General features: G+C 44.9%; 1 protein-coding gene across 1 annotated transcript in view; it reads left to right on the top strand.

Annotated features, from left to right (window-relative positions):
* The first annotated feature begins 1,020 nt into the window (after positions 1-1,020).
* Positions 1,021-22,187, top strand: part of Prkci (protein kinase C iota) — a 59,812-nt gene continuing 38,645 nt past the window's right edge. Inside the window, exon 1 of the mRNA XM_048452655.3 lies at positions 1,021-1,300. Coding sequence (XP_048308612.1) covers positions 1,200-1,300 — 101 coding nt within the window. The 5' untranslated portion in view covers positions 1,021-1,199. The remainder of the gene's footprint in view (positions 1,301-22,187) is intronic.

Here is a 22,187-nt window from a genome sequence, read left to right as displayed (position 1 = left end):
GAGGAGGGCGAAGGCACTGAAAGCACAGTAGTCACCCGTGTTGATATCATGAACCATCGCTTAGAAGAAACAGCTCTACCAAAGAGGCGACAAAAATCACAGCAAAGATTACACGAAATTACTCAAAGGAGCTGCAGAGCAGATTAAGCACATCCTTGCTGATTTCAGTAACCACCATTTTTTATTGGTGAAAACATGCATCCAGATGGCACGGTTGCCCTCCTGGACAACCGTGATGATGATGTACTGTATTCAAGATTGTTTTGCACCGCGATGGGGGCACATGTCTTTTATACCAGCACTCGGGAGGCAGAGGCAAGTGATCTCTGTGAGGTCGAGGCCAGCCTGGTCTACAGAGAGTTCCAGGACAGGCTACAAAGCTACAGAGAAACCCTCTTTCGATTTTTAAAAAAAAAAAAGTTCTTAGTAGGTTGCTAAATCTTATTCCCCCAAACGGCACTGTTTAATTTTAGTGATCGATGAAATTGGCAAGGAGAATTGACCAGAAAACAGAATTCAAGTTGCGAAGAAGCCATGTTTCCAGTGCCCTCAGATACTCAAGCTGTTTTTAGAACTTCCATGCCTACAATCTCGGGAAGCACGAGATACAGAAAAAACGCGGCTCCCTATACTTAAGAAACAAGTCCCAGAATTCCACCGGGACTCCAAATCCCAGAAACCCACGCAACAAATCTTCCAGGAAGCATAGCCGACTAGCCGCGGACGCGACCAAGTACAAGAATGGGGGGATCAACCCTGAGCGTGTGTGCCCTATAGGTTTTTCCAATAGGGATATTTCCGTTTAAAAGCTTCATTTTAGAATTTATGATGAAATTCCAAGCGCTCTCCATTTGAGAGCGTCTGGTGGTAGGCCGGCGGATCCCGTTCCCTCCCCGTGAGGATGAGCGCGCCCGGCTCCGCAGCTCCAGTGCCCGCCCTGCCGCGGAATGCGGCCTCGGGAGCGAGCGTGGTGGGAGGAGCCGCGGCGGGAGGCGTGTTGTGCAGCGCGGCGGGAGGAGCGTCGGGGTGCGGGCTGTGGCGGCGAGGCGCCCCTTCGCTCCGCGGCGCGGGCTAGGCGGGCAGGTCGGTGAGGCGGGCGGCCACGACTTCCAGACAGGCTCGGGCGGCCAAGTCCCTCGCGGCGTCCGGCACTGCCCCGGCCCCCTCGGCCTCCGGCGGCGAGGCGGGGGAGTGAGGAGATGCCGACCCAGAGGGACAGCAGCACTATGTCCCACACAGTCGCGGGCGGCGGCGGCGGGGACCATTCCCACCAGGTCCGGGTGAAAGCCTACTACCGCGGGTGAGTGGCCGCGCGGGGCGTGGGCGGCCCTGGCCCGGGTTTGCGGCAAGGGTCTTGGCGACGGGGCTCGAGCGATCCCGGGGGCGGCGAGGGGCGCGGTTGGTGGCACCCGGGACCAATGAGTGTAGGACGCTAGGAGTCGGCGGAGAAGAGTAGGTGCAACCGGAGGGGAGAACAAATCAGCTGACCGTGAGATTTGCTACTGTGTCGGGACTGGGTGGCTTGAGGATTTCGAGGGAACCTTCTGTTCACCGGCTGCTCGGAAGCTTGGACTGCTCCAGTTAGCTGGCTCTTTCCATTACCGACAGGCCTGAAGCCTCCGATTTTTGAAATCAGATTTTATATCTGTCCTTCGCAGTGGGAGAGTTCCTGAAGTGAATCTGGACTACGGTCATCCAGCCAGTATAAGAGATAAACTTAGTACTGAAGTCGATCCTTTTTTAAAGGATGTGCACCGGCTCCTTAGATACGGTCAGAATTAAGTGGCAAATGTGCTGGTCCACATTTCGGAAGCGCTTAGTTAGGGCGAGATATCGAAAGGCGAGAAGACAGAGCTTTAAATCCTGTGATCGTTACTCACTTGATTACCAAACGTTCAGACTAACGTGGCTGCCAGAGCTAATCAGTTCTGAGATCACTGTGTCAAATAATTTTCTAGCATGTCTTGTAAAGCTCTTCCCTTCCTTGAGATCATTTCGGAGCACTGGTGAGGTGCGAGGTTAGCGTGGTCATGGAGACTGGAGAGTAGGGATTCACAGAAAGCCCAACTGCTTGTCTAGGCAGAACTAAATTGCTTTTGAAAATTTCAAGTACCACATGGTTCAAAGTGCTGTGCGTGCTTGTACATTCCTGAGGGTCAGTGAGGATAGCAGACCTTCAGGTCGCGCTCTCTTCATTTCAGAGAGAACTGGAGGTCCACACGTCTTCCTGCTTCCATGGAAGGCCTTAGGCTTGTTATTATTCAGCCTCGGTAAGGTCGACTGACTTCAGGACTAATCTGTAGGACTTACAGTAGACGTTGTTGTTTTTCTTAAAGCATGGGTAACAGAGGTTTTGACTTTAAAACAACCCCCCCCAACACATTTTTCTGTACTTTTTCTTTGAATTTTTTGAGAAGTTGGTAGTTTCCATAATAACTGCTTTAGCTGTTTTGGTTCATGGTCAGCTATGAACAAACTTTGCAAGATTGAAAGAACCACAACCCCCCTCCCCTTCCAAGAGCAAACCATACAACTTTCTGATAATTTGAGAGATATTTTACTTGAGAACACTGATTCTCATCCTTCCTAATGCTGTGGCCCTTTAATACAGTTCCTCATGTGGTGATCCCCAACCATACAATTATTTTCATTGCTACTTCGCGACTTTAATTTTTCTATTGTTATGCATTGTAATGTAAATATCTTTGTTTTCTGATTATCTCATATAACCCCAGTGAAAGGGTCTGTAGCCTTCTAAGGGGTGGTTACCCACAGGTTGCTTTAAAGTGTGTTCTATTTTCAAAGTTAGCAGCCCATGGCTATTAGGCATAGAGGGTGAAATGCAGTGGACTTTAAAGGAATTGTCTGATCTTTGAGGGTAACAAACTAGAGTCAGCATGAATCCATGCTCGTAATAGGAAAGCACACGTTGTGTACAGGTGCAAAATAAAGTGTGGCTTTCCCTCTCCAGTCTCCACGGGCTCTACTGTCGGTGGCTAATTTGTGCTTCTTCTGAAGGTTGCATTTATGGGTCTGGAGAGCTGGCTCAGCCACTAAGAGCACTTGCTGTTCTCCCAGAGGACTCAAATTGGGTTTGAAGTGCCTTTTTGTTTATTTATTTTTAAAATAATTTTTTTAATTCTATGTACATTGGTGTGATAGTGTCAGATCCTCTGAAACTGGAGTTGTAGATATTTGTGAGCTGCCATGTGAGTGCTGGGACTTGAACCCTGATCCTCTGGAATGGAGGCCAGTGCTCTTAAACTCTGAGCCATTTCTCTAGCTCTGGGTGTGAAGTATCTTTATCAGGTGGCTCTCAATTTTCTGTAACTCTAATTCCATTGGACCCACTACCCTGTTCTGGCCACTGTGGCACCCCCATACATGTGACACACGTATACATAAATAGAAATAAATCGCCAGAAAGTTATATTTATGTTTTTGAGGTATCATCTTTAGATAGCATTTGTTGATTACTTCCACTGAAAGATGAAAATTATAGTGTATATAATTTTCTATACTGTATACCTCCTGTCTCCTGTGTATCTCAGATTTTGATTGTTTAGCTATTGTTTTTAGTTTTTTACTTACTATATTTAGCCACAGTGACTCAGTGAAAGAGGAAAGGATTAATGCTTTTTCATTTTCCCCGTATTTTTAATTGTTTGACAAGTGCAAACAGGTATATCATGTAAATAATGTCCAGTATTTCTTTGGAAAGGAATCAGTGTGTTGAACTCTAGAAATACAGGTGTTCTGTAGGGATTTTCTTATTTATTGCTCCAATTATTTAAAAAAGAAAACACAAAAGTATGCATATATGATTTTTCTGTTTAAAATTCCTTGAAGACATTCTAACTAATATCTTTTAAAATTTAAGAAGTTTTACTAAAGAAAGACACAAGTAACTACATGCCATTAGTGCTTCGCAATCAACAGAAACGTCCTAATAGTGCCTTTTCCTCCAACCCTCCTCTAAGGACAACCTCAGTACTCTAAACTGTACCTTTCTCTGATCGCTGAGTCAGCCATTAAGATTATATGTTTATTAACAATAATCTAAACTGGTGATTATTATTCCAGCCAGCTGCTTATTAACATTGATGAGACAACAATGAATCACTAGCAAGGATAGTTAATGAGTTGATAACAAATCCCATACATGATTAGAAAGTGGACTCCCCTTCCCTTATATTGGGAACTACAGGAGGGTTTGCATTTCAAAAATGTTTTTTGGGCTGGGATGTACTACCCGGCTGGTGCAGTGCTTTCCTAGTGTGCGAGAGGCCATCGGGTCCCTCCCCAGCTGCATAAACCTGCTGTGTGGGACATTGGGACCCCACCACTTAAGAGGTGGATGTAGGAGGAGCAGAAGCGTGAGCTTGTCCTTGCTGCATACTGCGTTTGGGACCAGCCTGGGTTATACAGGATTTTGTCTCAGCAACAAAAACTACCCCCGAAGAAAACCGTCTTTTCATTAGCCTTTTCGAAAGGCCAAATTCCTCCTAACAGGGCTACTTCCCAGTGAAGGCTGAACCTTCGAATGTTTTCAGTGGGTGAATAACCCTCTCCTTTCAAGTACGCATGTAGTGTACTTAGTCTGTTAAACTTGATTTTGAGGGAAAGTGTTTCCTCTTAGAAGAAGCATGCAATTTGAGTTTTTTTTTTTTTCTAGTTTTTAAAGTAGATTTTTCTAGTTTTTAAAAGCACTGACAATCTGGTTTGACTGGAGACCAACCAAGAGTGCCTATCTTGTGGTCTGCACCCTTTTTCCCCCAACATGGAAACCCTTGTCGGTGGCCCTTTTCAGTTGTTACATAGTGCTGTTGGAGGAAGAGAAACAGGTTTTTTTGGTTAGTGATAGACTGCCATTGTGTGCTGATCCTTATGTAAAGGTACTTGTGGGATAGAATTAACCAGGTACCGCCTGGACTGCTCATTTGTTTACACTGTATGTGTACGGGAATCGTAGAAAGCGTGTTTTAAGCCATTGTTCCTCAGTGCACGCCAGCTGTTTTTGGCAGTGCAGGGGATCATACCCGCTCTTGTAGCCGCCCTCCTACTGAGTTATGTCCACAGCTCAGGATTGACTCTGCACATTTGGAATGCAGAGCTGTTTGCATTTTTCCCCTTATAGTGAACAAGCCCCGTCAGGTCTTGTTTTTAAGAGTATTGCAAAATTATTTTAGCTGTGTACTTTTCGGCATTGAAGCTGAGGATGTTGTTCAGCTGGTGGAGTTCTTGCCCGGTGTTCTAAGACCTGGGTTTGATCCATGCACTACATTAAACCAAGTGTGGTTGTGCCTGCCTGTAATCCTGGTATTTAGGGGATAGAAGCAGGAGACTTGGGAAAGACTTGTCAAATTCATCCTTGGCTACATAGTCATAGCTTGTATGTAAAAAACGAAAGAGGTGGGAATGGTAGAGCGGGAGCCAGATCCATGGGGCAGCTGACCATAGCTTGGCCAAAGAGAAAAGAACCCTCAGAAATGTTGAGTTTGGAGACACTGAGATAAGTGACTTGTTGGTGCTAGGGAGCTGGAGGAGTTAGGAGGCCCGAGAAGCTCGTGCACACTGAAGGGCTGAAGAAGAAACGGAAGGAAGCAGCTGTTTAGAAAATTCTCCCCAGAGGGAGACATGCTTCTCTCCTTCCCTTCTCCTCCCCTTCTTGATAGTCTGGGCAGTTGGCTGGCCTCAAACTCACTGGTAACCCAGGCTGGCCTTGAACTCTCCATCCTCCAGACTGTGACACCTGAGTGCTGGGATCACTAGGTGTTTGGTAACACATTTTCCTGTGTGGTCTTTCTCCTTCTTTCCCCTCCTCTGCCTTCCATTGGTCCCTCTCTGTTCTTACACAGTGTCCCCACTTGGCATATGGCTCACTCTTTGGGAGACGGTGACTGAGCTTCTGGTTTCATTGCATCTCTCTCGAGATGGAAGTACAAATGTGTGCCACCACACCCCAGATTTATGCCGAGCTGGTGCTCTAACCCAGGCTCTCATGCATACCATGCAACTATTTCACCAATCTTAGCTGGTTTTCCAACCTATTTTTCCTTCTAATTTGTTGATGGGGCATTGACATTTTATTTAGTAAAGTTGCCAGGCATTTCTGAGTTTTTCGTTTATTTATAGATTTTTCATTTTGTGTAATTAAATCTTTTTCCTCCTTTATATGTACCTTCTTGGTTTGTTGCCTTAAGTAGATGCCTTTCTCGTTTACAGGTGGTCTACATTTTGCTTGTGCGGGTTTTAAGCAGTCACCTTCTCAGTACTTTATTTTGGGGTATACTCATCAGAAGTTTTCTGATACAACTTATGTTTTAAAATTCTAGCATTTTTGGTAAGAGGTCCTACTTTCACTGCTGGTTTGAAGTAACTGCTACTGCATTTCTCACAGTGTGCACAGATTCATTCTGTGCCACTGATTTAGGGAGAGATCTGTTTAGTACATAACACAATTTGATTATTGCAGGATATAGTCTGATGTGCGTTGGTAAGTCTTATTTATTTAATCTCCTATTCCCAAGGTTTTTGTTTTGGTTGATATATTGTGTATTTTACCAAGAAGTTTTTTCTTTCACAAATGAGAGCTTTGTTTCCTCTTATTTTGCATTGCTGTGACCAAAATAATCTGACGAAAGTACCTTAAGGAAGAAGTTGTTTAGCTCATGGTCTCAAAGGGTTCAGCTCGTCATTCTTGGCCCCATGCGTGCACGTATGACATCAGGTGGCAGGTGCTTGAGGCAGAGGGCAGCTGCTGACTTTACAGTGGACCAGGAAGCAGAAAGCAAGACTGGAGGTGATGAACTGACACACAGACCTCGCTGTGTAGCCTACTTCTTGGTGGGGCCTCACTTCAGTGTTTCCAGCAAAATAGTGCTTGCATGTGTGTACTAAACATTCAGACAGTGAGCCTGTGAGGGACATTGCAGACTTATTGTATCCTTATTTTTATTTTATTATTTTAATTGGAGTCTTGCTGTGTTGCCTTGACTGGTGTAGCATTCCCAACCTCAAGTAATTCTCTTGCCTCAACTTCCCTAGCAGCTGGAATTACAGGGCATGACACTGTGCTCATAGGTGGTTCACTTTTGAGTTTTCCAGGAGTACACATTGATACCCCTGTCAAGTAGTGCCACTCCTAATGATAGCACATTTAAATATGTGAGCCTTTGGGGTCAGTTCTGTTTAAACCACTACATCCATCCACAGAACAGTTGGCAGTTCCACTAGCAGTGTGTAAGTCTTCTTTCCCCCTGATGGTGTTCGTTGTTGCTTTCTTTTTTTAAATTAATTTGTTGCTGGTTTTTTTTTTTTTTTTTAGACAGGGTTTCTCTTTGTAGCCCTGGCTGTCCTGGAACTCTCTCTGAAGACTAGGCTGGCTTTGAACTCACAGAGATCCACCTTCCTCTGCCTTTTGGATGCTAGACAATTTATTTATTTTTATTTTATGTGTGGTAGTGTCTTGCCTGGATGAGCCCATGGAGGTCAGAAGAGGTGGTCAGATCCCCTGGAACTGGAGTGTAGGATGGTTGTGAGCCGCCTTGTGGGCACTGATCAGGACCTCTGGAAAACCAACAAGTGGTCTTCACCTCCAAGCCGTGCTGCTTGTTTTCTTGATGGTGACCGTGCTGACTGGGATGTCTGAGATCTCAAAATAGTTTTCATTTTCCTGATGGCTAAGCATGCTGTACACTTTCCATGAACTTATTGTTCATTTTGATTTCTTCTGAGAACTGTCCGTTCAGTTCATTAGCCCTTTTATCAATGGGGTGATTTTCTTGAGGTTTATTTTATCTTGTTCTTTACATATTCAAGATACTACTCTCCTGCGCAGTGTGTTGTCAGCAAACAGCAAAGTTGTTTTTCCCCTTTTCTGTGGGCTGTTTTTACTCTGGTGATTGTTTCTTTGCCAAAGAGGAGGTCTTTAATTTCATATGTCCCCGCCTATTGTTCTTGGTATTATTCCTGTGTTATTGGTGTCTGTTTCAGAAAGTCCTTGCATTTCCTATATTTTGAAGTCCTTTTCTGTAGCATTCTCAGAGTTTCAAGTCCGCTTTTAAAGAATTTGATTCATTTTGAATTACTTTAAAAATGGTTACATTTATGTGTTTGTGCAGCACACGGGAGCACACGTGCTATGTGGTGGGTGTGGAGAGGTCAGTGGGCAGCTCTTAGGAGTTGTTCTCTTTACCCTGTGGGTTCTGAGGATCGAATTCAGGCCCTTAGGCTTTGCAGCAAGCACTTTTACTTACTGAACCATCTCACTGGCCCCCATTTTCAGTTGATTTTTATGCCGAATTACAGGTAGGGTTCTTACTTTAGTTTTCTACTATATACTATATATTACTGTATAGTAAATGTAGAAATCCAATTTTCTCAGCACCATTTTTAAAATTTTATTTTTAAATTAAACTATAGTTACATCGTTACTCCCTTTCTCTTTACTCCCTACAACCACTACTGTTTTCCTCACCTCTTGCTCCTTCTCAAATCCATGATCTATTTTCTTTGTTACTGTTGCACACATATATACTCATATGTGTGTGTATAAATGCATAAACATATAATAGAACGTGCTGAATCTGTTTAGTGTTATTCGTATGAATATGGTTTCAGGACTGACTGTTTTGTTTTGGATGACCAATTGGGGCTCATCCTTGGGAAAACTTAATTCCACCTCTCTCAGCCATCCTTAATTGCCTGTAGTTCTTCGTCTAGGGTGGGTTCAGATAAGATATCACTCTTCCATGTTAGCATGTCTGTTGGTGGTGTCCTTCTTTAGGACTTGTTTGGTCAGCCATATTATCTGAGGTATATTGAGTTTAGCGTCTCTGTCATTTCTAGGAAGCAGTTTCACAGCAGTTCCTGGTCCTCTGGACCTTAGAATCTTTCCGTCTCCTCTTCTGTGGTGTTCTTGAGCCTTGGGCCCAGAACCATTTGTTAAAGAGGCTATCCTTTTTCTAATGTGTGCTTTTGACACTTTTGTCAAGAATTAGGTGGCAATTGCTGTATGAACTTGTCTTTATTGTGTTCTGCTGGTCTGCCTGTCTGTTTTTGTTACCATGACTCTGTAGTATATAGCTTGGAGATGGGGCACTGTGATACCTCCATCATTGCTTTGACTATTTGGTGGGGGCCTGTGTTTCCATATGAATTTCAGGATTGTTATTTCTAGTTGTGTGAAGAGATGTTCCTGGAATTTGATGGGAATTTTGTGGAATCTGGAGATTATTTTTGGTAAATAGCCAGTCATCTTCTCATTATTAATTCTGCCAGCCCATGAATGAAAGGTGTTTCCATTGTTCTCACGCCATCTTCAGTGCCTTAGTCTTTGCTGGAGAAGTCTTTCACTTCCTTGGTTAAAATTATTTTTAGTATCATTTATTTATTTATTTAGAAGCCACTGTGAATAGGATTTCTTTTTTTCTCCCAACTTATTTCTGCTCAAGTTCACTGGTATATAGAAAAACTCCTGACTTTTTTAAAAATCCTACTACTTATAGTAGAAACACTACAATGGATATGATTTTGACTTTCTGCTCTCCTATTTGTGTCACTTTTTTCTCTTATGGCTCTAGCTTAAAGATTGACTATTCCTGAGTAGGGGCAGTGAGAATGGGCATATCTGTCATGTTCTTAATTTTAGAGAAAATGCTCTCAGTTTTCCCCTTTAGTGGTTTGTCATATGCAGCCCTCTTATTTATTTGTGTGCTCGGTGTCTGTGTAAATGTATGTGTGTGAGGGTGTGCACGTGGAGCTGACAGCATCAAGGACCTTCACTGGCTGCTCTCCATCTCATTTTTGAGAAAGGGTCTTCCTGAACCTGGAGCTTGCCGTGTTGGCAAGACTGGTTTATCAGAGAACCCTTGGATCCTCCTGTCTCCCGGGCCCATGGTGGGGGGGTCAGGAACAGCTTTCCCGAGTGTGGGGTGAGGGTTGGGGGAGGGGCAGCAGCTCTCCCAGCTTTCTCATGTCTGGGTAATTGGGGTCTGTTATCCCAGGGCCTGCGCAGGGTGGGGCCAGCTCAGCAAGGCACTTATATTTTAACTCATGGTTCAACACATGGTCAACCCTGGGTCACATGCGCCCCTGTGGTAACAATGGGCAGTGGTGTATCATAGTACCCCGGGCCATGGACATTGGTATAGACCCCAGCTGTGGTAAGATAGTCCTCAGCAACCTCTTAAGCCCAGATGTCACTATGGCCCAGGGTGACTGCATAGGCCCCTCAGATCGGCAAGGTGGCCCCAGGTGACAACCCAGACCTCGTGCATTGCATGGCCTTCATTGGTACCAGGAGCTATGGATATTAGCACAGACCCTAGCACAGTAGAGCCACAGACCCACTGCAGTCCAGGCCTGGGCATGGATGCCACCATGGCCCCAGGTGATAGTGTAGTTTATTCCAATCTGTATGACCTGTGGCAACATGACCCTCAGGTCCCAATATGGCTTCTGGTATCCTGAGCATGTGTGCAGCCTTTGATGATAGCAGGAGCCACAGGTGTCAAAATAGACCCTGACTGTGATAGGACCATGGACCCAGAAATGATCCTTGGTTGCAGTTTGGTCCCAGTTGGCAACCTGACCATTTTAATGTCCCTTGGTGGCAGATCAGAGCCCAGGCATCTGTGTGGCCATTGGACCCAGGCCATGGACATCAACACAGACTCGGCTGTGATAGGACCATGGACCCAGACATGGCCCTCAGCAGCAGCCCAAGTCTGGATGGCACCCCGACTGCAGGGTGGCCCTCAGACCCCAGCATGGCCCCAGGTGGGGTCTCAGATCCTGGGCTCCCACCCGGTCCTCAGTGGTGACATGCACCTTGGCTGTCAGCGCTGATCATCCTGCTGTATGGCCACATGTTCTGATTCTAATGAGTATCCATGGCTGCTGACTGCCTTGGGTTTCCTTTTTATTTGATTCTAGAATTTTTTTCCCCCCGAGACAGGGTTTCTCTGTAGCTTTGGAGCCTGTTCTGTAGCTCTTGTAGATGTAGACCAGACTAGCCTCGAACTCACAAAGGTCCGCCCACCTCTGCCTCCCGAGTGCTGGGACTAAAGGTGTGCGCCACCACCGCCCGGTAATTCTAGGAATTTTTAAACGTCACCTAGATTTCCTCAGCATCGCACTGGTCATATAAGAGCATATTGTTCAGTCTGCAAGTAATTGAGTAGTTTCTGTAGTTTCTCTTGCTACTGACTTCTGCTTTCTTCCGTTATGATGTGAAAATATAATTTGCCTTTTCGAAGACCCGCTGTGGTCTAGATTGTGGTCCGTATTAGGGAAGGTGCACAGAGTGCTGAGAATGTGTTTCTTTTCTTGTGGACAGGCTATTCTGTACATCTGTGAAGATCATTTGTTCTGTAGTCTAGTTTAACTGATTGATTTGTTATTTGGATGACCTCTCTAAAGATGAGATTCAGTAAGTCACCGTCTGTTATTGTATCAAGACTTGTGGGACCTTTTATGCCCAGTAGTGTTATTTGTTTTTGTTTTTTTTTTGGGGGGAGCAGATTTAGTGCATATGTGCTTATAATTTTTACATATTCTTATATATCCATTTAGTTATTTTAATAGAATTTTAGGTATCCCAGGGGGACCTGGAAACCTGTTGTGACTGAAGGTGATCTTGACTCTGATCCTCCTGCCTCTGCTTCCCCAGCACTAGGGTTACAGGCTCACCGCACACCATGCCTTGGTTTATGTGGTATTAGGTACCAAATCTAGGGTTTTAAAAACTATGCTTTAAAGTTTTATGTGTATGAGTGTTCTTCCTGTGTTGTGTGTATGTACACATCATTTGTGTGCCTGCCATCCAAGGGGAGGCCAGAAAAGGATGGTGTCAAGTCCTGTGACTCTGTGAGTCGCTGGTGTGGGTGCTGAGAAAGAGCAGCACAGCTCTAGGGTGGAGCCATCTCTCCAGGCTTTGTGCGTGCTAATTGGCTACATACCCAGGCTTGCTTTGTCCTTTTGATGGTTATTCCTTTTACTAATAGGTAGTGCCCTTGTTTGTCTTTAGTTTTGCTTTGAAGTCTACTTTCTCTGGTTTCGGAATAGTTGTCTTCTCAGTCATGTAGACTGCACTGTAGAGTGAGAAGGTGGCTCTTCTTTCTGTGACTGTCTGCACACCTGTGCAGACGAACCTGCGCTGGACTAGAGGCTTGTGTGTGAAGTCCGTCGGCAGTGCTTTCTGCAGGAGCCTCTGTCTGCCTGTCCTGCTGCAGTGCACTCTTCCCCGTACTCTCCGCTGTGCTGTGCACCCTTCTGAGGGGAAGAGCCTCTTCCGTCACTACTGAACAGTCCTCTTAACTCAGTATGAGGTAGCTTCTAGTCTTTTTCTTTAATTTTTTACTTTTAAATTTTATTTATTTGTTTATGGATGAGACAGGGTTTCTCTGTAGCTTTGGAGGCTGTCCTGGAATTAGCTCTTGTAGACAAGGCTGGCCTCGAGCTCACAGAGATCCTCCTGCCTCTGCCTCCCAAGTGCTGGGATTAAAGATGTGCGCCACCACCTCCTGGGTATAGTCTTTTTTTAAAAAAAACTTATTTATTTTTATTTTGTGTGTATGAGTGTTTTGCCTGCATGTATTATGTACGTGCACCACATGTGTGCCTTGTACCCACAGAGGTCAGAAGAGGGCATTATCAGATCCCCTGGAGCTAGAGTTATGGTTAGCTGTAAGCCTCCGAATGGGTGGTGCTAGGAACTGATCTGGGTCTTCCGCGAGAGCACCAAGTGCTTATAACTACTGGGCTATCTTGCCACCCCTCTATTATTATTATTTTTTAAATCTCTGTGTGGCATATGTGTGTGTGTGTGTGTGTGTGTGTGTGTGTGTGTGTGTAGACACGTGCTACAATAACTTGTGTGGACAATATTGGATATCAGAATTAACTCTAAACCTCATTGGTGACAGGTGCCCCCCCATGTGTGTTTGTGTGTAGCTGTACTGGAACTCATTATGTAGACTAGGTTAGTTTTGAACTCATAAGATCCACCTCCCTCTGCTTCCCGAGTGCTGGGATTAAAGGTGTGTGCATCACTGTGCCTAGAGAGACAGGATCTCTCGATCACTTCTGTGTGCACTGGTTCAAAGGCGATTTCCCTCTCTCGTCCCACCCTGTTATAGGAGCACTGAGATTAAAGACGTGTTAGCATGACCTGCTTTAGGTGGGTCTGAGGACTCCTCTAGTCTGCTGTCTTCGTGGGAAGGCATTGACAGCTTCTTGAATAATGGCTGTGAGATCACAGGACTCTTCTCTGTGAGATCACAGGACTCTTCTCTGTGAGATCACAGGACTCTTCTCTGTGAGATCACAGGACTCTTCTCTGTGAGATCACAGGACTCTTCTCTGTGAGATCACAGGACTCTTCTCTGTGAGATCACAGGACTCTTCTCTGTGAGATCACAGGACTCTTCTCTGTGAGATCACAGGACTCTTCTCTGTGAGATCACAGGACTCTTCTCTGCCTCTGAACCCTTTGTCCAATGGTTCTGGCCTCTGTGGACAATCTTGCCCAGGCAATTGCTGTAAGTTAAATAAAGTTCAAATAAGACATTTTTTAGTTAACCCGTGCATTTCAGAAGAAAAGTTTATGTTTAAATAGCAGAACTCAGTGTTGCTTCTTCTTGACTTTACTTTTAAAATCAGTCTTGAGGAGGTTTTACATTTTATATTTCAGAAAATAAGATCATTGGATTCCTAAACAGTTGTCTTCTGGAGATCACTAACAAAATTAATGATGCCCCCTTTTTTTTCCTTTAAAAATTAGTAAAACTACCTAAATTTGCCACTTAGGGACTCTGTGGTAAAACACCAATCTGTTGACCATCCATTAAGTAATTTATGATGACAATAGAGTAAAGCCAGAAAAATGTGTGTATATTTTGTTTTCCACCTTCTGAGTGCCGTGTGTTCATCCTCAGCTCAGTTTTCACTTTGTTATTGTAATTGGGATCTGTTAGTTGTGGAGCGTTGTAAACCAGGTGCTTTCTCAAGGAGAAAAGTGTTTACACAAACGCTCCCTAAATGCTTTAGCTCCTGGAACTTAAGGAATGGTAGCTAATAAACCACCCCTACACTTAGTCTCTTAGGGAAATATGTACTTTGGCTTTTTAAATATTACACAGATATTTCCCCAGGTGTCATGAACCCTAGATATAATTCTCATACTTGGGAGGCTAAGGCAGGAGATTAAAGAATTCAAAGCCAGCCTGGGTGATATAGGAAGACTTTTCAAAGCCAAAAAAAAAAATTTATTTTTAAGGTTCTGCTTTTTTTCCACTCATGAAAAGTAAAGCTTCAGAAAACTCTAGAACTGTGTGTGTGCTTGACTTGTTTATTTTAAGGTACATGATGTTTTCAGGGATTGTGATGTGTAATATGGATAGGTTTTTTTTTGGTCTGAAGAATAGCCATTGTATGTTGTATAACACTTATCCATTCATCTGGATGGACGCTTGTGTTCCTCCCACCTCTTGGTTGTCATGAACAATGCCGCTGTGAATACAGGGGTGCAAATATGTTTTGAGGCTGCCGTGGAAGGTGTTGCTTCCTAGATTTCTTTTTCAGTCAGTTTGTCATTTGTATATAGGAAGCTACTGATTTATGTGTGTTAATTTTGTATCCTGCTTATCATCTGTAAAAGTTATTGGTGGAGGTTTTAGGGTAATACACTACTATGGTCTGAATATTTGTGCCTTCCCCCCGAATTCATATGTTGAAATTGACTCAAAAGATAAAATGTGGGGGTCTGCTGGGAGTTGCATTGCATCTGGTGAATGGGATTAGTACCTTTGTGAAGTGACCCTAGACTAGCCCTTTTTAAGGCCACAGTTCAACTAGAAGTTTCAAATCTTTGGAACAGAAATTGAGGCTGAGCAGGCAGTAAACCTACAGTACCTTCATCTTGGACTTCTGTCTCCAGGATGGACAGATGGACATAAATTCATTCCTGTTGTGTGTGAGCTATGTCATGTGTAAAATTTATTAAATCAGACTGAAAAAAACCAAGATATACTTTGTCTGGCTTCTGCTGTGGAAAACCATAGTTCAGAGTATGAGAGTGGGTGATGTTTATTCAGGAGTAACAGTTACGGAAGAGAAGGGAAGAGGCTCTGTGAATCTGTTTGTTCTTCTGTAACAATATTATAGATAGCATAGTCTACAAACAGATTTGTAGTTAAAGGTCTGATTTCTCTAGTCAGCATGTCTCCGTTTCACTCTGTTCTCCAACGAAGGCAACAACCCTCAATATTAGTGAAAGGACCAGACGCAGAAAGGAGCCCACGAAACCCTGCATAACTTAATCACTGTTCCTGGAGGCCCACTTCTCTTTTTTTCTGTTCATTCATTTTCTTTTTCTTTCTTCTTTTTTATTTTTTATTTTTGACAAGATAAAGTCTTACTGTGTAGCTCTGGCTTGCTTAGAATTTACTTTATAGACCAGACTGGCCTTGAACTCAAAGAAATTCACCTGCCTCTACTTAGTGAGATTAAAAGCATGCACCACCATGCCCAGCATGGCCCCTCTTCCTCCTACCACTACAGTGATTAATAAATGGAGATTAAGTTACACCATGAGTTTTGGAAGGGACACACAGTCAAGCCAGAGCACAGGGTTAGTTAGAAAAACAATCAAGCTGCCCTGAAGTTGAAACTGAAATGTCAGCATTCCAGACCCTTACAGGATGAGTTGGCGCATCTAAGGCCTTTATATTCCCTATGGTTGTTGGAGAATGGGGTGCGTCCGTATCTGCAGGCAAGGAGTCAGATTTTGAAGGGGCTGGTAACGAATGGTCTAATGATGGCAGCAGAAATCATCTTCTCCAGTACTGATTGGGGGTGGGTGTGCTGGATGCTGAGGAGAGCAGCTCGGAGCACAGCACCAGTTACAGGACTTTTTAGATTAAGATTTGAAAATGAGTCCTTTTGCTACTGCCACATACTGTTGTGACCCTGTGATTTTTGTCTTTCAAAATCTGTCAGGTGGGCCTTAATGTTTAGATTGACAATTACAAAGTTTGAATAAGATATGGTTGCTTAAAAATATGTGTGTATTGTTGGGTATGGTGGCCCACACCTTTAATCCTAGCACTCAGGAGGCAGAGTATTTTATGGAGCAAGTTCCAGGACAGCCAGGGCCACTTTTGTGAGACCCTATCATTAAGAAACAAGACAAAGTGTTTTGTGAATGTTTATAATTTAAAAAATGTATTCCATTGACAAAAGTGTATTTGATGGAAAATGATTTTCTATAGAAACTTTATCATTTCCTACATCACTACAGTACATTCAAGATACTTGAGCTTAGGAATGTGAAGCCAGGTGGTGGCGCACACTTTTAAACCCAGCACTTGGGAAGCAGAGACAGTGGATCTCTGTGAGTTCAAGGCCAGTCTGGTCTACAGAGTGCGTTCCAGGACAGCTAGGACTGTTACACAGAGAAGCCCTGTCTCTAAAAACAAGCAAACAAAGAACCAGTATGAATATATGCATCCAAGAAGTTTAGCTTTTGGTTGTTTTTTTTAACTTAGTTGTAGATATATTATTAAAATATGAATTAAGTAAAAAGAATGTAAGACAGATTTAGAATTATAAGACATTGTGTGGTTGACATATTTGTGATGTTGATAATGCTTCTTATCAACTCTCAGAATTAGACTATAATGTAGGGTTGTGAGTAAACTAGTATCTCTTATAGTTATGTGTTTTGGGACAGTATGATCAAGTTGAAAAAAGGAGTTAGAGCAAGGTCTAGAGTCTTAAATGTGACAGTTGTAACCCAGAAGATATGTATGTAGAGATAATGAGCAAAGCTTAGAGTGTGGACTAAGTTTCAGAGGTGGTGTGGGAGGAAGGGAAGAGGAAAAGGCTAGATGAATATCACCGAGAATGTCTTGTGTCAAAATACAGAGGGCAAGAGACTTTGTAACACTCAGTTCCAAAGTGGGATGTCTTTGTCAAATCCCTTCCTTCAAGGACCAGACGAAGTGGGTGAATCCAAGGAAATTGTGTCTTCTAGACATAGCAGGACTGACAGAGGCACACAAAATCTTACCACTGAGGAGGGGAAGTGGATGCAAAGTCCCACCCCAATGAAGAAGCTATTTACGGCTGATAACTTTTGGGAAAGGGAAAATTAGTTTTCTCCAATGGAGCATCGCCATGGGGTCTGTCAGTCACACTCCAGGGCAGGCCCCATGCCCCGGGAGTAGCTGGCCAAACAAGATGGACTCCGTGATTTGTGTTTGTGGGCTTTTTGTTTTGATATTTCATCTTAATAGATTTTTTTAAATTTTGTTTTGATTTGATTTGATTTTTGGTTTTTTTATTGTTTTGGAGAGAAAAAAATGAAGTTAGATGAGGAGGATATGGGAGGCATTGGGGGAGGGGGCGTTATCAAAATGTATATGAAAAAATCATCTATTTTTCTTTGCTTGAAAATAGGATTTTTTTTCATACAGTATAGTTTGATTATGGTTTCTACTCCTCCCAGTCCTTCCCCAGCTCCCATCCAGATCCACACCCTTTCTGTCTCTCTTTAGAAAATAGACACCTAGCCGGGTGGTTGTGGCATACACTTTTAATCCCAGCACTTATGAGGCAGAGGCAGGTGAATCTCTGAGTTTGAGGCCAGTCTGATCTACAGAGCAAGTTCCAGGACAGGCTCCAAAGCTACACAGAGAGACTCTGTCTTGAAAAACCAGAAAAGAAAAAGAAAAAAACAGACATCTAAAAAGTAGATAATAATAAAATATAGTAAGATAAACAAAAAACAAATCAAATATGGTAAAACAAATATGAAAAAGAACCAAAGAAAATGCTGAGGAAATGCATAGATACAGAGACACACATGTTGGAAGACACAGGGACCCCATAAAACCCCAAACCAAAAGCCATAATATGTACACAAAGGACCTCGGCTTGTTAGTCTTGTGCTCACCATCTGTTGGTGTGGGGCCTACCCTTAAGAGTAGTTTCCCAGTGAGACTCCACTGGAGAAAACAAATTTTTGGTTTGCAGGTGGCAATCGGAGCTTGCTTCTAGGTTATGGGTGGGGGCCGTGTGTCCACTTCTTTCAGCTCTAGGACCCCATCTGGTACAGACGTGTGCAGGCCCTGTGCGTGCTGCCAGTCTCTGTATGTGTGCCAGCCCTGTTGCGTCTAGAAGGCCTTGGTTTCTTGACACTCTTTTGCCTCCATTTCCTCAGTTCCCTGAGTCCTAAGGGCAGGGATTTGATGGAGACATCCCCTTTATGGATTAGTGTTCCAAGGTCTGCCACTCTGCCTAACGTCTAGCAGTGGGTCTGTGTTTGTTCCCACCTGCCGCAGGAGGAAGCTTCTCTGATGCTGGCAGCCCTGAGAGGCTGTCCCGCGCTACCGTCTCGCCAGCAAGAACCACGCGGTACACATAGGATACTTCTGCAGAAAGGCTTTAATCCTCTTGGGAGCTAGAGCATAAGCCATATGGCGGAGACACAGATAAGATGGAACCCATCCCTTATATAGGAAACACGTCCTGCTTTGGACGTGTCACTCTTTGATTGGTCAACTGCTCCCAGTCCCAGGTGATACCTTGGGAGTAGTGGAAAAATACCAACACGTGTGAGCTTTCTAGCTCACCTGGCGGTGCAGCGCCATCTATGGTGGAGAATGTGGTTGCGGCCTTCTACATCTCCCCCTAATTTTACTTCTTTGCAGAAAGGCAACTCCCTCAAAAGGTAAAGATAGAGGTCGCACTTCCCAAAATGAAAACATTAAAATGGGCTTACACGGAATCTGTCCCTAGGTTTATGACACCTGGAACCTATCCGGCCTGCCCTCCGCCATTTTTCTGGGAAAGGGAATATACGGCAGGAAACCCTTATGTAGGACGACATATCTCTCAGAGAGGGCCATTCTCTGTGTGATGTTCTTTAGCTCCACAACCTTTAGGGCTAGCTAAGCCAAGCATTCCATCCTGTGCCATGGACCATGGTCCTAGGGGTGCAGGAGCTGGTTGGCTTAAACCTTACTGCTTTAACATAGATAACCATATATAAGCAGAGGCTCCCTATTCCAGGGTAGCCAGCACTGTGTAAAAACCATTTTGTCCCTAAGACTTTGGGATTTGAGTCAGCAGACCATCCAGAGGAGAAACATTATTCCATAGCATAGGACTGTTCCAAACATTCCAACCCCCACCCATTCTTTGAAGTAGGAGATGAAGGACATAATCCAGGACTGGAATTCTTTGACCAGGCTTATGTCCATTCGCGTGGAGTTGATTGTCACGATGGACCGTTTTAAGGAGGACAGCAAATCATCAAAATTTTCCTGCAAGATACAAAGACAATTTTTGGGACAAGTTAGCCATTTTTATAAAGTTCTTATATGGTACATTGGTCACATATAAGGCTGGAGTTTTCCATTTATAGCCCAATTGGGCAAGCTGCCATAAGATATTTACCTGTTTTTTATTTTACCTCTAATAGATGTATCTATGGTAGCCTGTTGATCCAGGGCTGTAGCCATTGTGGTAGATAGCTGATTGAGGGTCTCTGTTTTTCATGATATAGGCCGTGCTGTCCCAGTGGCGCCTAGGAAAAACCCAGGCCCTGTTTGTAGATATTAGGTTTAAGATTTATTGGCTCCCGTATTCCTTGTTGGTACGGTGGCCTTGGGTTCCAGAGCCCGCCCACCATCCAAGTGTTGTGTGCGGCCCTGGCTCCACCCCCAGGCGCCCCCGCCTTTCCCACGGGGCCAGCCCAGACCTTCGCGGCTGTGTTGGTGGGGGAGTGCGGCGGGAGCCGACACTCAGACCGAGGCGGCACAGGCCTGCAACATCTCAAGGTCCGCGCCAGAGCCGCTGCGGCTCAAGGGGCCACTGGGAGAGGCGGCGACCAGGGCCGCTTCCCTACTAGCAAACTCTCAACACCTGTGCCACAGCAAAAGCGGCTGTAAACTCTCACAGATCCAGCCAACGACCCAATCACCCCAAAATCCAAGGGCCCTTCGCATTCACCTCCCTGCGGATCCTGAAACACCAGACAAGCCAAGCGTATACACAGCAATCTTTTAGGAGGACTTGAATTCTTAAAATGCTAAGCAGTTCTTAAAAACTTAAGTCGCATTATGTAGATGTAATATGGTACTGCCTGTTTACTGCGTCTAAACCTTAATTGCGCTTTTATTATGGTAAATACGACCAGCCCTGCCTGAAGTCAGCATCGTTTAGCGTAGCCAAATGGAACCAGAGCCATTTTACCCTCAGAGACCCTCACAGTTTTAGGTACATTGCAAGGTACAATTAGGTACAATTCTGGCCTGGCAGCTTGTAGCACCGCTCTCATTCTCGGTACGTGACACCCTCCAGGCCAGGCACCAACCGAGCTCCCCACCATAGCCACAGAGCAAAGCTCCGTTCCAGCCGCCCTCCAGCCCCAGCTGCACCCATTCCGAGTCCAAACCGGTGTACGGAGCAAAGCGGAACTCAGAGAAGCAGGCTTGCAGATCTGTAATCACTGAAAGAACCTCATTTAATCTTTTAGGGAATTTGGGCGTCGTTAGTCTCTGGCTGCTTTCTGCTGTTATTGGGCCGCTGTATTTTAGGGGTATACACTACAACATTTTAGGAGGTCTCGGTGATTCAAACCATATAAATCCCAAGTACACCCTTAGGCTCTCCTTTTCTGTGGAGACGAAAACAGAACCTCTTTCCCAAAACATCATATCCTTAGCAGTTTTTAAGTTTAAATATCTTTCTCCTATCCAGTACACAACAGACAACACAAACAACATAACATAAAGCTTTTGACCTTGTAAATCAGCCTTCTCCCCCATTTTTACTTTTTTAAAATCACTGGGGGGTCCTTTTTAACTTATTTGGGTGCACGCGCACAACCTCCCACTGCTGCTCAGTTTTTGATATGCTCTCTGGACTTTAGAGCGTACCTCTCTAAGCATGCATGTCTGCAGTTTTGAATCCTCCTTGTGTCCAAGGGGTCTCCGGCGGTGCAAAGTTCTTCTTCTTCCCGGGTTTCGGCACCAGATGTCCCGCGCTACCGTCTCGCCAGCAAGAACCACGCGGTACACATAGGATACTTCTGCAGAAAGGCTTTAATCCTCTTGGGAGCTAGAGCATAAGCCACATGGCGGAGACACAGATAAGATGGAACCCATCCCTTATATAGGAAACAGACCCTGCTTTGGACGTGTCACTCTTTGATTGGTCAACTGCTCCCAGTCCCAGGTGATACCTTGGGAGTAGTGGAAAAATACCAACACGTGTGAGCTTTCTAGCTCACCTGGCGGTCCAGCGCCATCTATGGTGGAGAATGTGGTTGCGGCCTTCTACAAGAGGCCGCCTTGCTCTCTGCTCCCTCTCTAGCTAACTGTAGCTGTCACTTCTGGCAGCCCTGAGAGGCCGCCTGCCTCTGCTCCCTCTCTAGCTAACTGTAGCTGTCACTTTTGGCAGCCCTGAGAGGCCGCCTGCCTCTGCTCCCTCTCTAGCTAGCTGTAGCTGTCACTTCTGGCAGCCCTGAGAGGCCGCCTGCCTCTGCTCCCTCTCTAGCTAACTGTAGCTGTCACTTCTGACAGCCCTGAGAGGCCGCCTGCCTCTGCTCCCTCTCTAGCTAGCTGTAGCTGTCACTTCTGGCAGCCCTGAGGGGCCGCCTGCCTCTGCTCCCTCTCTAGCTAACTGTAGCTGTCAGTTCTGGCAGCCCTGAGGGGCCGCCTGCCTCTGCTCCCTCTCTAGCTAACTGTAGCTGTCAGTTCTGGCAGCCCTGAGGGGCCGCCTGCCTCTGCTCCCTCTCTAGCTAACTGTAGCTGTCAGTTCTGGCAGCCCTGAGGGGCCGCCTGCCTCTGCTCCCTCTCTAGCTAACTGTAGCTGTCAGTTCTTTTGGCTGATAACTGGTGGCTGCCATGTTAATAATTAAAAAGATCCTTTGTGTTCTGTATCTCTGCTACCCAGATCCAGTCACAGCTCCTCTTCCGGAAACCTTCTACAAGCCTGACCACCTGGCGAGGTCTTGGGTACTGGAGAGGCTGTCCTGTTGCAGGTCCACAGCCTAGGAACAGTTTATCTTGGGCTGCTTTTAGCTCCCTAAATAACCACTCCTTGCCCATCTCTGTCTGACCTAACATCCTGGTGTCTAACGAATGAAACGTTTTCAAATATATTGACTGGCCGCT

The sequence above is a fragment of the Myodes glareolus genome, chromosome 20, assembly GCF_982192425.1.
Source record: "Myodes glareolus chromosome 20, mMyoGla1.1, whole genome shotgun sequence".
Taxonomy (NCBI): Eukaryota; Metazoa; Chordata; class Mammalia; order Rodentia; family Cricetidae; genus Myodes; species Myodes glareolus.
This window is presented reverse-complemented; position numbering and strand designations above follow the sequence as displayed.